General features: G+C 40.8%; 1 protein-coding gene across 2 annotated transcripts in view; it reads left to right on the top strand.

Moving 5' to 3' along the window:
* cacna1c (calcium channel, voltage-dependent, L type, alpha 1C subunit) overlaps positions 1–17,381 on the top strand; it is a 191,661-nt gene that overhangs the window by 116,225 nt on the left and 58,055 nt on the right. For both annotated transcript variants that reach the window (XM_086202096.1, XM_086202095.1), the window contains exons 4-8: positions 3,087–3,226; positions 8,231–8,370; positions 10,167–10,319; positions 11,138–11,334; positions 14,794–14,897. In XM_086202096.1, the coding sequence (XP_086058222.1) occupies positions 3,087–3,226; positions 8,231–8,370; positions 10,167–10,319; positions 11,138–11,334; positions 14,794–14,897 (734 nt within the window). The remainder of the gene's footprint in view (positions 1–3,086; positions 3,227–8,230; positions 8,371–10,166; positions 10,320–11,137; positions 11,335–14,793; positions 14,898–17,381) is intronic.

Here is a 17,381-nt window from a genome sequence, read left to right as displayed (position 1 = left end):
TGATTTTGCCCTTTATGGGTCTGTATGGACGGAAGGAAAGGAGGTAGAGGGGTGTGTGTGTGTGTGTGTGTGTGTGTGTGTGTGTGTGTGTGTGTGTTTGTGTTTGTGAGCTGTTCCAACCAGATGTTCTTCGCTGTTTTATCCTTCGGAGCGCCTCACTGTCTGCCTGTCACCAGCAGACACTCAACCTAGGTGGGTGTATGTGAAAGACAGTGATGGAGGAGGGCTTTTGTGTGTTTTAAGAGACAGACGTGTGTGTGCGAGCTTGTATTTGTGTGTGAGATTAATTACTTCAGCTAAAATTACTGATAATAAGCATTGAGCATTCGGCGGAGGATGTGCCATGTGAGCGATGAATATAAAAACAAACGACTGAAGTGCGTGTAACTGGCACACACAGATAACAAAGGAAAGATGGCTGTTGCGTGTATACATGCTGATATTTAACTTTAAGTTGGGTAGTTTTGTGCAGCTGAGGATGCAAACAAGTGCAACAATTTGACCATTTTTAAAGGAGTGTACATTAATGAAGTAATTATGAACCAAAAATAATAGTCTTTATCAGCTACGGTCTGTTCATCATTTTTCATGTGAAGCTGGCTGACAAGTGTGTATATCTTCACTCCCTGGAAATCCAGATAAAAGGCCTTCCTCCTTGATTCCCATAGCTGTGTGTTTGCGTGAGCGTGTGTGTGTGTGTAACTGACAGCCTACCTCCAAGCTTAGAAAGTTGTTTGTTTAGCTTGACCTGCTATCGACTCACTTCAGCCTTAACAGCAAATCTCTTTGCTCAGCCGCAGTATACATGAGCCAATCCAACACTAACACAGGCTTTTAACATTAACAGTGCTGGTTTATTAGCTGTCACGGATCTTTGGTGCAAACACGCTGTAAAAAATGTGTATTCATTTTGTTTGTTTTTTAATAGAAATGAAATCTTTTTTTTTTATTCATTACTTGTCCTTTTTTATAGCTTTGCATAACTACTTGAGCATATAACTTGAGTGTATGCCAATATAAATTCTATTTAAAAAAAAAAAATTCCAGAAAAGCTATCCTTTTATAGTCATGTTAAAATAAAGTATTGAAATAATATTCAACAATTTGTAAATGTACACTGGAGTCATTTTTTGTAATTAATGAAAAGTATACAAGACATACAGTAACCAGCGCAAGAACAAGAAAAAACAACACAACGTAGACAAATGTGGACAATAATAATTGTCCATTTGTCATTTTGCAGGATTGTGGCGTCAGTCCAGCATTTTTTATAACAATGTTTTTTCTGCAAAGTGTTATTTGCCTTGATTGGATAATGTTGTGCTGATTGTGCTGGTGAGATCTCTGTCGTGCTAGCAAGCAGTTGCCACAAATTCCAGCTCTAGTTTTTAGGGATCACATGAAAAATGAGACAGAAGCGAGTGAGATCATGAAATATATCCATCTTTACGTCAAGGCACGTGTAAATATGCACATAAAGAGTCAGCGTGGTCTTGTTTCCTGCTACCCCTCCACCATTTATCTCTGCACGTTTGCTTTGAAGTTGTTTTGATGAACTTCACTACGCTGCGGTCCTGGCCTCAGGTTCAGCAGACTCTTCCCAGGGACGAGGCTGGAGTCTGGTGAGACCTGCTTGACCCTCTGTCCCGAAACCTCTAGCCTTCTTTGCAAGTGTGTGTGTGTGTGTTCGTGGGAAAAGAGTGGGAACAGGAGGAGGAGCACTATCTGGGAAAGAGGGATGGACTGATGGACAGAACTTAATATCCTCTTTTAAAATGTTTCATAGATGAAATACCTCACAGTGAAAGAGGACATAAACTTCTTCATCTGGGAGCATTTGTTCACATCATGGCCTTGTTGTCGTTTCATTTACAGAGTTGAAGTGAAACTTGAAAAGACAGATTAGCTGTACACATAATCGTTTTGAACTTTATGATGGTCGGATCTTTCTGAGCCCTTCCTCTCTGTCAAGGCCATTTCAGGCCATTTCCCAGGACCCCTTTTTCATCAGGGGGCCGTCGCTATGACAACGATCTCTAAGGGACTCTGTAGTAGAAGAGTTACATAAATGTACACATGCATGCATTCCTCCTTTCAGACAGTAGCCACTTAAAACAGGAAGAGAGACACTTGGATAAAATAATCAAAATGCTTGGACAAGTTCCAAAAAAACATAAATAATCAAATACTCACCACAAGCCGACTAAAAAGTGACAGAACATCTCGTCTTACTGTAGCTGCTAGCAAACCTTGTGAGTATCTATCTAAGAATGAGTATCTCTTTCGTCTCTGAGGTCAAGAGCCGATCGGACCCTCCCTCTCCCCGGGGCTTGACCCGTGTCTGAGAGTCAACCTGTGGTGCTTGTCGTAATTCTTTTATCATCGTAATTTTGTTGTTGGAACACTTACTGACAGTAAAACTGACACTTATGGCGCCAGCATTGTCTAAATGCATAGCTGTGTTTCTACTGATCGCGTGTGACATCACTTGTATGACTGTTCACGAGGGGTCGGACTCAAATGTTCTGGGGAGCTGACTTGACCTCATCTCAAAGCGAACCTTGTACATCTGCATTGGATATATCCAGTAAAGTGTCCAGTTAGCCACCTCTGACTGTGTGTCAGAGAACTAAACGCCGTCGTATCTGGGTTCACGACACCATCTAGGTTAGCACAGCTCGGTGAATTGAGCTCCTCCGGGGGCTCCGTCTGGATAACCGCCGCTTCCAGCGGTATTTTCGGATGACGACTGGCCAGTTTAACGACCTGCTAGCTAGGACCGGTGACAGAATTTCACGAATGGACACCAACTTATTCAACCGTTTCTTGTAATTTTGACACGTAGTGTCATATAGCCACAATCAACTTATCCGCCATCTTCACAGTCAGCCGTGACGTCGGGACATCCTCAACGCTGATTGGCTGTCGTAACGCGAATTTTTCGCCAAAGTTGAATATTTTCAACTTGCGCGAATGGCGAAATTTCGCGTCGCGAATTCGCGTTCGGTGTGTGTTTTTCCAATGCTCGCTCTTTTCTCTAGACATGTACGTAGAAATCAGTCTGTGTTTTTTGTGTGTCTCTACAGGAGCGCGTGGAGTACCTGTTCCTCATCATCTTCACGGTGGAGGCATTCCTGAAGGTAATAGCCTACGGTCTGCTCTTCCACCCTAATGCCTACCTAAGGAACGGCTGGAATCTCCTCGACTTCATCATCGTCGTCGTTGGGTGAGTGGAGCGAAGATGGGGAGAGTGTCAAACTCTTTGCTGGAATGTTTGTTACGCGTTTTCAAACAGCAGCACGTCGATTGCATGTTAATCATGACATCGTAATGTAATTACAGTCTGCAGATGAAAATACAGCCAAGGTATTTGGCATTCTCTGGGAAATGCCAGCGATTATATAGCTGCTTTTAAATTTAAGGTCAAATTTTGCTCTCTTGCTCTTGTATTTAGTGCTGTTTAGTCACTTAAGCCTCATTGAAGCAACCAATCGGACCGTGAGAATCCTTTTACACCCAAAGTTTTTGCACCATTCTGAAACGTAACCCTCAAACTACGGGAAGATAATCCCAAAGTCAAAGCTAGCAACTGCCATATAAAGTGCGGTTTGGTCAGTTAGGTGTAATTGTATCAGAGGTATTCCTATAATTATCATTATTAAAGTGCTGCATGTCATAAGACTTCAAAGACTTGTCATGAAAAAGCCCTTCACAGTGAATCAAAGCTGCAGTAAACCTCGGCCTACAGTGTATTGGTGAGGCCCTAAACTGATTAGCTTGTTAGATGCTGATAGCAAAGCTCTGCTCTGTTTTTCTTTATCTGCAACTCAGCAACATAGCCCATCTGCTAAACCCTCTGTGCCCCCCTGTCTGTCTGTGTGTGTGTGCGCGCACGCGCGCTGCACTTGGTGTAGAATGTTTCCTATGCCACAATAGCCGGTGGACCTAACAGTTAAGACTAATGCCATAAAAATGGTCTAATTGGCCATGTGTGTGTGCGTGAGAGAGACAGCAAATAAGTGCCCTCTCTGCCTGAAGACACACACACACACACACACGTACACAGACAAACTCAATGTCTTCATCGCCAGTCAAGTGTTCACTCACATTAGCCACCACTATCTGAACATGGTTGGCTTCACCCCATGGACACACACACACACTCACACACACTTATCCTGTCGGCTAGCATCATGATGCCAGTACCCCGTGGCATAAACACAACCTTTGCCACTCTTATGCTTTTATCTACACTTTGTGTTTGTCTATTTCTGTCTCTACCTCAATGACTGCTTTTATTCTGAGACAGTACAATGGTACAGTCCTACTGTACTGGGTCCTGTTGTTAGCGTGTCTTTGCTCTTGCACACCTGCCAGCAGGCGAGAGGTCAGAAGCTGCAGTCCTGATATTGCCTGGATGTCTTTCTCAAGGTCTCCCCGAGAGTTTGGCCATCTCCCTTGGAGACACAACCTATACTTTTACTTTCAGTGAAAGCAGTGTTTTTGTGGCGACCCGTCATATTTGAGTTGTGTTTTATTACGATTATGTGGTAAGTTTAGGGTAATTTTCCCATATCCCTGTTTTATTTTATAGTTTCCATGTGTAGAGAGTTGTAGTAATCATGGAGTTTTTAAATCTTTGTGTTCAGTGTTTTCCTGTAAGTACCTGTTTTATTTTCCATTGTTGGGTAGTCCTGTATTGTATGTTTTCCCCCTTTTTTGAGTGATTCAGCTGTGTCTCGTTAGTTAATTAGCTTGCTGTTTCTCACCCAATCAGCTCCTTTCCCCGCTTTACTGTTCTCCCACCTGGGTTTCATATCAGTTGAGATTGTATTTCAGTCAGTTCTTGGTCAGTCCTCGTGCCACCCTTCCTGTGTTCTTCCTTTGTTTTACTGGAGTTTTCATTTATTTTAAGTTCTTCATATTCTCTATTTGGTGCCCCTGGATACATGTTGGACATAAAAATAAAAACAAAAATATCTCACAATAATGATACATAATGCTAATATGTCCTCTAATATAACTAGCTGCTGTGGTTTGGTCAGGCCACTCTTTTTAGACACACCTTGCTAGAACTGGGTTAGATGGGTTTCTGGCTGCCCCCCCAGCAGAAACAGATCAGTTTCTATGACGATTAAGTCATTTTAGTAGCCTGGAACAACCACCAGAGTGATTTACTGAGTGGAAATTGAGACTTTCCTCACTTGAAAAAATGTCAGAACTATTCATTTGCTCATTGACCATCTTTATAGTTTTTTTCTGACAGGTGACCTTTAGCCGTCCTCTCAAGTATCACATGGAAAAAATACCAGCAATCAAAGTCAGTTTCCAGTTTCAGCCCTCGAATCACTCAAATCACCTTATACCTCACAATCATTCCTCAAGCTGCATACATGAAGTCATACCTTATATCTGACTAATATCAGATCCAAGATACTCATACAGAACTTTACTTGTTTGATGTTATTGGCTTTTGACCACTTGTTTGGTGGAAATGAATCAGAACTGGAAAAATACCATAACTCTTTTGGTAAATGGAAAATACAAATACACGCACACACATATGCACGAACACACATCCAGGAAATGTTCAGCTGTGACAGAAGTGCCTCGCTGTGTGTGTAACTACGAGTAGGCGCACGTGTATGTGTGTGTAGATGAGAAGTGACAGAGTTTGCTCCCCCTGGAATGTTCACCATATGGGTGAAAGAGCTTGTACCTGGTGCCGAGCAGCCTCAGAGGCACACACACAAACACACACGCACACACACAGATGCTTGAACCCATACTCTCTCTGACACACCTACAGTAAGAGTTTATAAGCGACGGTTCAGTGAGCACGTGTTTGTGTGCGCAACAAAAAGTAGGTACTCCTGTATATCGACAGTTTTTTTCATTTCTCTTCACCCTGACATTGATTTATAGCCTCCTTTTCCTCTTGTTTTTCCAACTCTCTCTATTCCTCTTTTTTCCAACTCCAGTTCCACTTTGTTTTAAAGCACTGACAAGCTGTAATTTATCAAAAACATAGAAAGTTTAACCTTTAAGAAAACATCTAAATTTTAGAGATTAGAACGATTCGCCTGTTAGCAAACTGACGGATGAACAGCAGATGGATTGGATTCATGTGTTTTCATGTAAATTGAATACAGTTGGCTTATAGAAAATAGATGTTAATACCACCTTATAGATTTAATCATTCTTAAAACAATATAATAATATAACCTTATCGTGGTTTTACAATTTTTTTTTGTCACCCATACATGCAATGTTGCCTTTTTTTACGACTATGAATCCTCACAGCTTCTACTGTATTTATGAATGTACGCAGCTTCGACTATCTTTAGCTGTGGATGTACACGAGCCATATGTGATGACACACTCCCAGCCTCTAATTATCGTTTAACACCAAAGCTCAGGGAAAACAAGCTGTGCCCCAAAAAAACTGCGCAACTGCAAAAAAACAAAAAACCTCAAACAAAACCTGTTGATCCTCTCCATGCTTTTTCATACTCTATCAAAGGTGCGCTTCCCCACGGCCGCAATAGAGAGAGAGAAAGAGGAGGGAGAGAGAGAGGGCGATATGTTTTGAGAGGTCTTTTCAAGTGGCCATTTCATCTGTGCTAATTGATAATTCTCCATGACTAACACACTGCTGCCTGGCCTTTGAGCCGTACGAGCTGGAAAAATGGTATTGTATGGTGATTTTTGAAAGAATCTCTGAGAGGCGGAGAGAGGAGGGAGGCGAGGGAGTGACGAGCTCTGCTGGACATACTGTATATCAATTTAAGCTTTGGAGTCACACTAAGGCAATGAAATCTGTTCTGTAAATAAATTTAAAAAGTAGCTGCATCCAAAATAGCACACGTATTTAAGATCATATCCCTATTATGCTTTTATATATATATATATATAAAACAAAATGTTCTGAAAGTGAGAGAAAATTACAGAAATTCTTTGGGATTCTTCAAATTCATTGATATGCTGGTGTAACTCTTCTCTGGAAAGTCTTCGCGGGAGATTTTGGAAGCCCGACAGGAAAAAGGGTCTTCCCCTGCGACAAACATGGAAACTGACTTTTCCTTTCCGTGACGTCAGTATGAAATGAAGTGACATCAATATGCAACCGCTCGTCATAAGTGTTAGAACTGTGGGAAATGGAGCAAAAGTTTTCATTTATCTCAATAATGTCCCAGGAAGTAAACTGTATTGTGTAGCTATGTTTTCTATATCTGCTTTATTTTACTTTTCCCTCTCTCAGTTTAATGCTCCTTGAGATTTTTATGGAGGGAACCAGGTGAACCCAAACACAGAAAACATTAGCGGTGGCAGACAAGGAGGAATTGGAAGTACTGAGATTTATTTTCTTACCAAAAGAGGAACAAACCAGGATTTCAGGACTGAAAGAAACGACGAGATTAAAATACAACTGATCAACACAATTTATAAGACCCAAGTGAGGAACACATAGGCATGAGATAAAACCAAACCAGATACACACAGGAGGTTATGTCAGAGTGGGTTTGATGAAAAAAGAGACACAACTAGAGGGCCCTCGGTGTGCAAACACCTCCGCCAAGGTGACCTCAGTCTTTCTGCCAATATGACCCAAAATGTAATTCTTCCCTGGCCCATGTTACACCACTCCACCAGATTAGAGAAAATGAGCTGCATAGTTTTAATCCTGCTAACAAGCAAACAAACAGCACTGTAAGTCTCCTTTTCTGAGGTAATAAATGACACGCTGAGGAATAACCAGGAACAATATAGGCCAGAGCTCAAAAGTCCTGGTTGATCAGGGGTTTTGGAACAACCGTGTGCTATGGTCTTTTTAATCATGCAAACATGCACACACACTGATGAACACATTTTCACGACAGCTCTCTTTACTAACTGTTGAAGTGACTGTCAAACCATCAAAGCCCAGTGTCTCTTATCAGTGAAAGCACAGGGTAGCACAGATGAGACTCTCTACTGTTGTGTTGGGAGCTTATTAATAAAGTTTTTTTAATTATTTAACTGTAGGGTTTTTTTTTTTTACTCCGAGTGCAACATTTGATTGTGAAACAGCACAGATGGTTTCGCAATTCTCGATCTTCAATTTGTTTTTCCATCTTCGTTTTTCTCTTTACTCTTTCTTTTTTTTTTTAGAAGAAGAAATGCTCTTGTATTTAACATGAGATAGTTATAGAAGTCTTCTTTTTTTTTCTTTCTTTTTCTTGTCTCACAGGTTATTCAGTGCAATCTTGGAGCAGGCCACTAAGGGTGACGGGGCTGCTCCCATTGGAGGGAAGGCAGCGGGATTCGATGTCAAGGCTCTGAGGGCATTCAGAGTACTCAGACCCCTGAGACTGGTCTCTGGAGTACCCAGTAAGTATTGAAGCTTCACAAGAGAGCTAAAAAGAGAGAATGAATGAAGGAGAAAGGGGGGGGGGGAAGAAAGCAATGAACAGTAGAAACCTCTGGGGATCAGGTGTGAATGAAGATTGGAGGAGGTTGGGGAGAAATGAACCGCAGATTGGAGCTGATATTGGTGCTTGCTGACAGACACACAAACGCATACACACAAACTCACACAATGATACACTTATACTCACAATCCTCTTGTCCTGTTGTTAAGACACCAAGATGCTATAAGCAGCACATAAGTTGTCTGTCAGCCTGTTTGTGTTAGTGATGATGGAAATCAGTAATCCTACAGAGTAAAAGACAGGGAATGATCAGATAAAGAGGACTGTGCACCTGCATGTGTGTGTGTGTGTGTGTGTGTTTTACAGGTCTTGAGATCACAATAGCTGCTGCACATTGGTTTAAAGGCAAAGAATTTAGTCTGAACCTTGTCCAACATTATCAAATCTTTAATTGTTGTGGCTATTGATCAACAATGGCATCAAATCGTGATCATTTTCTTTTGCACAGACGACCGTGGGCCTTCTTGGTACCTACACTGTAGTTAGCCTAATATTATCTGTATTAAATTGTGAAGTAATAACATTACTGAAATTTTATTACTTTAAGATTTGTAATCAATGTCAGTGATCTAAAACCTTATTTATCACAAGAACACCCATAGAGAAGGACTCAATCCTTCCAGTACACTTCATGGAGAACCACTGTTAACGCTTTATATTAAGGACACATTAGTAACAGTCACTTAATGCTTAGTTAACTGTTAGTTAACAGTTAATAGCATTTAGCTAATGATGAGTTAATCATTGGTTAACAGTTAACTAACGTGATCATTTACTCACGGTGTTGATCGTGTTAGGTTTACAGGATACACACGTCTCCCTGTACAAAATGTCACAAAGAGCATTAATAAATGATTTATTATGCTGAAGTAATCCTTAACGAAGCATTAACTTACCCTTTTTTAAAATACCTATATCGTAAAGTGCTCCCAAAGTATTATTGTAGCTGATCACCTCACTAGTATACTTGGTAAAAATCAGCATGATGTTTTTATTCGAGCATAATTTTTGATCCATTTATCGCAATTGAATCGCAGCAACGTGTAAGGTAGAAGTAACAGTCAATAAGCTGCGGTTCCTGCAGACAGATGGGAAGCTGAGTGGTGGCTGAGTGCACCCCTCACGTCGTCTTTCACATCGATATAATCATCCTAACCACCTCTGGATAATGTTACGTAACCCCAATGGAAAGAGAGGCTGAAGCTTGGAGGTGCAATAGACCCTAATACAACTTCAAGAGCAAAAGATCAGTTTAAACAAAAAAAAATATTGACCCGGTGATGAGGTAGTTGCAGTTGAGCTTTTTAGTCGTGATCTGTTTTGGGTTTGCACTTCGTATCTCTGTACAATTTGAGTTGAGTGACCCAAAATTTAGGCCGACGTCAAGAAAACATCGCCAAAAAACTGCCGTTCATCAGTAGATGTTATTGTTGCTGATTAGTATGTTGAGTTTTCAGCCTTTTGTCTATTAAAGCTTTGAGAAAATGAACAGGAAGTCGCCTGGGAACAAATTGTTTCAACATTTAAGTCGCAAAATGGATCATCTGAATATTTGAATATTTCTTTTCTTCTGTAACACTTGAAATGCTCACACGGTGCTCAACTGTAGCTTATTGTTATATGTTTGTGTGTGTGTGTGTGTGTGTGTGTGTGCGTGTGTGTGTGTTCTCAACAGTTACTTTGTGTGTGCTACAGGTTTACAGGTCGTGTTGAACTCCATAATCAAAGCCATGGTCCCTTTGCTCCACATTGCCCTGCTGGTCCTCTTCGTCATCATCATCTATGCCATCATTGGTCTGGAGTTGTTCATGGGCAAGATGCACAAGACCTGTATCTATGGGCAAACAGGTACACACAGACACACACAGCAGCTAAAAACATGCATGAGTAAACATGTAAACTGTCATCGCGCACTTCGATTCTCATGAAGAGTGTGTGCTTCAGTGAGTATGCTCACATTGACGGATATGAGTTCTACATCCCCCACACACACACACACACACACACACACACACACATCTTCTGTAATCTGAACTGCAAACTCACTGCCATTATATGTCTAAAGCCAAGCGGTGTGTGTAAATCTTCAGCGAGACATCAGCCAACAAGGCAGAGAGAAAATAGAGTGCACACCTTAAACACTTTAAATGATCACTGCCATCAATTATTCAAACCATCATTTATGTTCAGGAGTATGAAAGATTTTAGCAATAATCGCAGCGGCAGTCGCCAGAAATGATTGAATCAATTTTCTGTGGAAGCCCCCAGGTATAAATGGACTTGAGTGTTGTTATGAGGATGTGATAGGTCCCATGAGGGGCATTAGCGTTGCACCGGCTAAGTGCTGGTGGAATACTCTGTTATCATATAGATCACCCTGGAGATCTTGTTGTGTCCAATTAGTACAGCAGTTAGTTGATGGCTGCTTTTGATTATAGTTCAAAATATTCATCATGACTTTTATTATTTACCATGATTTTTCTTCCTTTTGGATTCGCTTTTGATGTAGTGGCACAAAACGTGATTTTTACAGTTATTGTACAGTTCTTACTGTTCATAAGTAGCTTCCTGTTTGCTGCATTGTTTGCGAGCTTCTTCTCCAAAGAGATAATTATTTGGGTTAAAAAAAAAAAAAACACAAAAAACTGTCCTCTCTTTCTTTACAGGCAAAAAGGAAGAAAAGCCGGCACCGTGTGCACCCGTCGGAGCTTACGGCCGACACTGTTTCAACAATGGAACAGAATGCAAAGGGGGGTGGGAGGGCCCAAATGACGGCATCACGAATTTTGACAACTTCGCCTTCGCCATGTTAACGGTGTTCCAGTGTATCACCATGGAGGGCTGGACGGACGTGCTGTACTGGGTGAGCCGGACACCACAACTGTGTTTGTGGGGAGTGTGTGCATGCTCGGCTGTAGCACATATTCATTCGCAAGATAAAATCAGGTACACATCAGTACCACGTGAGTGCTTGTAAAAAGACAGCGCGTGTATACACAAACGCTCACACACAAACACTCACACACAGATTTTTCCAGATATCTGTATCAACATGTACATTAACTGTGGTGTTGGTCGGATTGCAGGCTAAATCGATGCAGACAATACACTGCCCACGCTCTGGAATTGAAGGTGTTCATTCGTTGGGAACACTCCTGGTGTCAAGTGACAAAATGCACACGCAACATACATGAAGCCATGTAATCAAACTCAGATCAATCAAAAACAGATTAGTTTGTGGCATTGATTGATGTTTGAGGTGCTTCAATCAAACTCGAAAATGTGCCTTAATTTAGCGTTGCATCGTACAGTTCCCAGGACTCGGTACAGTACACTTCCCAGGAGTCAACCGTTCTTAATCTAAAATAATTTTTTGGTTTAATGTCTGAAATAAAGTCAGAGCTTAAGAAAATGTTTTTAAAGTCATGACAAACAAAACAGTAGCAGTACCGTACGCGCATTAATTTTGAAGCATTATGTGTCTTAAAAAAACTGCAGTTGTTAACAAGTGGCTAAACGAAACTGAAGCGGTTGGTGAGGAAATGAAATTACATAATTCTGAAATGAGAGGCACAAGGATTTCCCTGCATTCCTCTTAAAGTGTTTCAGTTTATTTATGACGACATGGATTGCAGTGCATCTGCTAGGGCGAGCTAAAATGCCGCCCGCAGCAAATCTCAGATCAAATCTTGTGGTGTTAGGACAGCTTGTTACAGACACGTACACTCTAAAAGAGACATTACTGCACCCTCGCATCAACTTTTATCAATCACAAATCTGTTGAATGGAAAATTCAAATCCAAATTCATGAGACACCACCTGAAACAGCACTCACTGGATAGTTTTCACTGTCAGAGCACTCATGTGGTACGGATGTGTACGTTTATTGAGATTTTTGGAACATCGCTTCTTTGCCAAAATCGCTGTCATCACTTATCAGATGGTCCTAGATTCTAACCCTCATGTTCCATCATTATATTTGAGATCGATGTCAGCATTGGTTTAAACCCCTGCTGATCTTTCAACACATGCTGCAATTTTAAGACAGTGACCGTAATCCTCACAGTCTCTTCTTTTCATCTAAATGAAGAATACGCAAAAAAAAACTAAAACCCTGCCTTTTTGTATTAATATAATTTCCTAATTCAAACAGAAATCTGGTAGCAGATCCATTTGTACAATTTCTGGGTTTTGTTTGAAATAGTTAATTTGTACCCAAATGAATGAAATTATGAAACGGGGATTATTTTAACCAGAACAAGCTAGCGCTAGCAACCGGTGACCATATTTTCAAATCTCTGAGTAAGTTTTCACACCTACGACGTTTAGTCCTTTTGAAATGAACCCTGGTCCACTTACTCTCTTGGTGCGGTTGATCTGGGCGGGTGTGAATACAGTACTCAAACTCCGATGCAGATTAAGGGTCTTTGTCCAGTTACAAAGGGACTCTGATGCTATTGGTCTGTAAGGATGATCCAACCTCCATCCGACCCAAGTGAAGGATGCATTGTGCATTCTTAGATCAAACCAGCCACCGTCACCTGCTGCGTTGGCTGATGACACGAGCTATAAACAATTCTAATTGATGTCAGTTAGCTGTTTGCTGCGTACATAAACTGAGGAGTTACCCGGAGCTGTGAAGTTATTTATGGCCGATGAACAGGCTCTCACGTGTTTTCTGTCGGTACATTTTGCTTGACATTTTGCCTGCGTGAAACCGTACCAATCCAAGAGGGAAACACAGAATCCGCCTACTCATCAGCTGATTCAGACCCGAGCAAACAAACTATAGGTGTGAAAACTACTCAGAGTTCATCTCCCGGCGACTGATGATGCATGAGTCCCAGTGCATCTGACAAAATGAAAAAATGTTATGCTTTTTCATTCTTTCAGTTGTAAAGTGAGCGTTTAGCCCTTTGCTAATGCTAAAGCAATTTGCATTTCCTTATTTCTTATAAGGAAAACTTTAAACTTGCTGCCACCTGTTGGTTGTGAGTGTAGAATATGAGGCACTAGCTTAGTCAGACAAGGAACAAACTCTTTAAGCCATTGATTTATAATATTGTTCATGTATTGGCAACATTTATAACATCTCATCTACAAATGAGTTTTTGAGGATGCAAAAATTCCTTAAAAACTGCATTATTCAAATGAATAACTTGATATTAAATGACTGAAAAACACATCTCAACCTATGTTGAAAAGACTTTTGCATTGTTGTCGTGTCAATGTGGTAACAGATTTGATTTGTGTGTGTGTGTGTGTGTGTGTGTGTGTGTGTGTGTGTGTGTGTGTGTGATTTAACATACAAACGAGTGTGCTTGTAGATGTGTTTGTGTGCATGTAGCAGAGAGCTTACAAGCTCTACACCCCCGACCCTCCCTCCCCTCTGCCACTACTCTGTCTGCTTCAACCTCCACACAGACACACACACACACTCATACACACATTTATTAAGAGAGCATCAGTGTAGCCAGCAATCTTGATAGCGAATGGGACCCATTTATCAGGAGTTCGAGGTACAAATGATTATGGAAACACATTTAGACAACATCACATCTGTACAAACAAAAACATTTGGTTTCCATGGTCTATTAAGTTTTAGGTCATACATTTCCATAGTTTTCATTGTCTCCCTTTTCAGGAGTATGGAGATTAATGGCATCTGTTCCTGCACTTTTATCTCTTAGTGTGCAGGAGTGAACATTTTCATTTGACAAATCTAACCAGATTGTAATATTTCAAAAGCCCATCAAGAGAATTTGCACATATTTTCATTTATCTTGAGGAACTCATACATCACGTCTCATTTATATCACTCCTAACGGTGGTCTGTGTTCGTGGTAAAATATTAGCACCCTGACTAAAACCACATGGAAGGATTTCTTGAAGGAACAAGTCAGTGTTGTTGTTTTTTTTTTCCTGTAAAGGCTCATTATCTGTCACGCCAAGAAAATATTTCTTGTGCAACTGTCTAAACAGCCATGTTGAATAAAAAGCACTTCACTGTTGTTCAGTGGCCCTCAAAGACCTGCTCTCCGATAGTCAGACAAAAGTGTTTCTCTTACTCAAGCTCAATGCTTCAACTCTCGCTTTGCCAGGTCTTTTGACTGCTCTTTTTAACATTCGCTGCTCTTCTTTCCTCTCCATCATCTTCTCTCTTTCTTTTTCCCCCTTCTAACACGCATTCTGCCCTTGACCTCCATTGCTGCGATCGTTCCCATTTTCTCTAACCTCTTTCTTTTATTTCTACCTCTTATCCCCCCCCTCTCTCTCTCTCTCTCTTCCTATCCTTCTCTTCTCCCTCTCTTCTCTCTCTCAGATGCAGGATGCTATGGGCTATGAGCTGCCATGGGTCTATTTTGTCTCTCTCGTCATCTTCGGCTCCTTTTTCGTCCTCAATCTCGTTCTGGGGGTGTTGAGCGGGTAAGAGGTTCTGCTGTTGTGTCATGCATGTGCGACGGTTGTGGGTGTGTGTGTGTGTGTGTGTGTGTGTGTGTGTGTGTGTGTGTGTGTGTGTGTGTGTGTGTTGGGTGTAATGTGACTAAAACGGTTCATGATGAATGACTACGCAACAAGACTCCCATGACCAAAACGTTTAAAGTGGCAACATAAAAGCACTTCCTTAATGAAAGATGTAAAATATTTCAAACATTCTTTTTGTTCTTATTACCATTGTCAGTACAAATTCACCTTTCATGTAAATACGTATAATATACAAATGTATTTATTGAATATGAAAGTACATATAAGATATACGTCCAGTTCACGAATCAATAGCCAAGTTCTGCTATATTTAATATTCAGTGAAAATTTTGTATAATTTAGGTACAGATTTATTTCATTTCTTAACCAATTTCAGTTATGAAAACATAAAAAGTTTTAAGACTTAAATGTGTTTTATCTTAATTTGTCTCTTGCAACTTTAGTTTGCAGTTTCAGCAGATTGGCATTTTTTTGCACTTTAAGTAGCTTCACAACGCAAATCTGCAACTTGGAGATTTAAAACTTTTAAATTTTTAAATTTTGGAAAATAAACAGTATTGTGAATACTCAGTAGTTTTTAGACACTGTGTTTTAAGTGCAAATCTTCAAAAATCACATCAGCATGTACAGTAGTTAACACCCTTGATTATCATTCATATGCATATTCTTTGAGATAACATAGCAGCAATAGCATTTAAAGGAGCGCTAGCTGTGGCTAGTTGTGCTGTCGAGGCTTTTGTCCTCAACGGTAACGGAAAAGATGAACTGATGATCAGTGAACCTCCAAAAAAAATCTGCTGCTCTCTCTTTCTCTCTCTCTTAGCTGTTCCACTCAATCAATCCACACATGCACTTACTCACTCAAACACACACATACACACATTCAAAAAAGCGCTTTCTATCTGTTCTATTCATGTCACTGGACCACAAGGGGCTCCATCCCGCACACACACACACACACACACACACACACACACACTACAAACCTCCCAGGCTCTGTCCTCTTTTAAAAAGCACTACACACAGGCCACTCTATTGCAAAGAAGCATGCAAATCAACAAGTTTACACAACAACTACCGTGCCAGTTGTCATGCGACACATGGAGAGGTGAAGCGTGGGATCTTCTGAGGCTTTTCAGGAAAAAAAACTGACAATTTCCTTATAGTTGTTGAAATCAATTAAGTCATGTAAAGGGTTGTAGATTTGCATATAATAGAAGATACCTCTGTTTGCCGTTCCGAGTGACATTCTAGTTTATTTATAATTACTGGTGACTGGCGTATATACCTTACGTGTGTGTCGCATCTGCTTCTTCATGTTTGTGTTTGTGTGTGTACTTCTCCAATAAATGCTACTCCAGCGTGGGCAAGCTGGGTGCTGTTTTTAGCCAGCTCTGCCAAGTCATGCTGTTTTAGTACAAGCACCACCCGGTCGGTAGGGACACACTGGGGTATAAATAATTTACCCCTCAGGTCAGCCGTGGAGGTGGAACACTGGAAAAAAAAAAAACATTGCAAAACAGGGAGAACACAACAGGCGAAAAGAGGTTCTTCTGAGGACAGAACAGAGTCTTGAGGAAATGAGGGAAGATGGAAATTAGATTGGAAGGCTGCATTGAAAAAGCCTTCGTAAAAGCTGAGCTAAACTTTACAATGGCAGTAACAACCAGAGCAGCAATTGTTATGATCAATTACATTTCAAAACTGCATTCAAAGTGAATAATAAAACATCTGTGAGTATCCATAAAAAAAGATAAAGAGTACATTGTTTGTGGCTTTTTAGCAAAAAAAAAAAAAGTAAAACTAATTTGAAATAGTTGAGACATGAATAGTTTGTCATGAGGATGCAGAGATATGCAGTCCACGGGAGTCTTGTTGCACAGTTTGTTCAAGTGTCTCAGCTGGGAATAAATCTGAAATTAGCTGATTTTTAGGAGAACTTCAAGGGATTCAAATCATTTTTTCCGCATCTAATCTCTCGACAGAAATCTAATCAGATTGGTTACACACACACACAAACAGGAATCCCTTCTATCTCTCACATCCCTCACAACCAATACCGGTTAAATTCATGACACACACTGACAAGTACAGATGCTCCTTCATTCCACCAGGGATCCTGCAGAAGTGAAGAAAGCTCCATCTGGGAAGTTTCTAACCCTCCCTTCTTCCCTCCCTGATGTTCCCTGTTGCCCCTTCATCACTTTCATCCCTGGTTTCCCATCAATCCCCTCGTCACTCGCCTCCATTTCCCTCCCTATGTCCTTCCATCCACTCTATCTGTCCCCTCCTCCTCTATCCCTTCATCTTTTCCACCCAGGTGAATGATGCAGTAGGTAACAGGTGGCCATGGGTGTATTTTGTCACCTTAATCATCATCGGATCCTTCTTTGTGCTAAACTTGGTTCTGGGGGTACTGAGCGG

This window comes from Aulostomus chinensis, chromosome 4, assembly GCF_037954235.1.
Source record: "Aulostomus chinensis isolate RoL2024-O1b breed Wild chromosome 4, RoL_Achi_v1.0, whole genome shotgun sequence".
In the NCBI taxonomy this organism is placed as follows: domain Eukaryota; kingdom Metazoa; phylum Chordata; class Actinopteri; order Syngnathiformes; family Aulostomidae; genus Aulostomus; species Aulostomus chinensis.
This window is presented reverse-complemented; position numbering and strand designations above follow the sequence as displayed.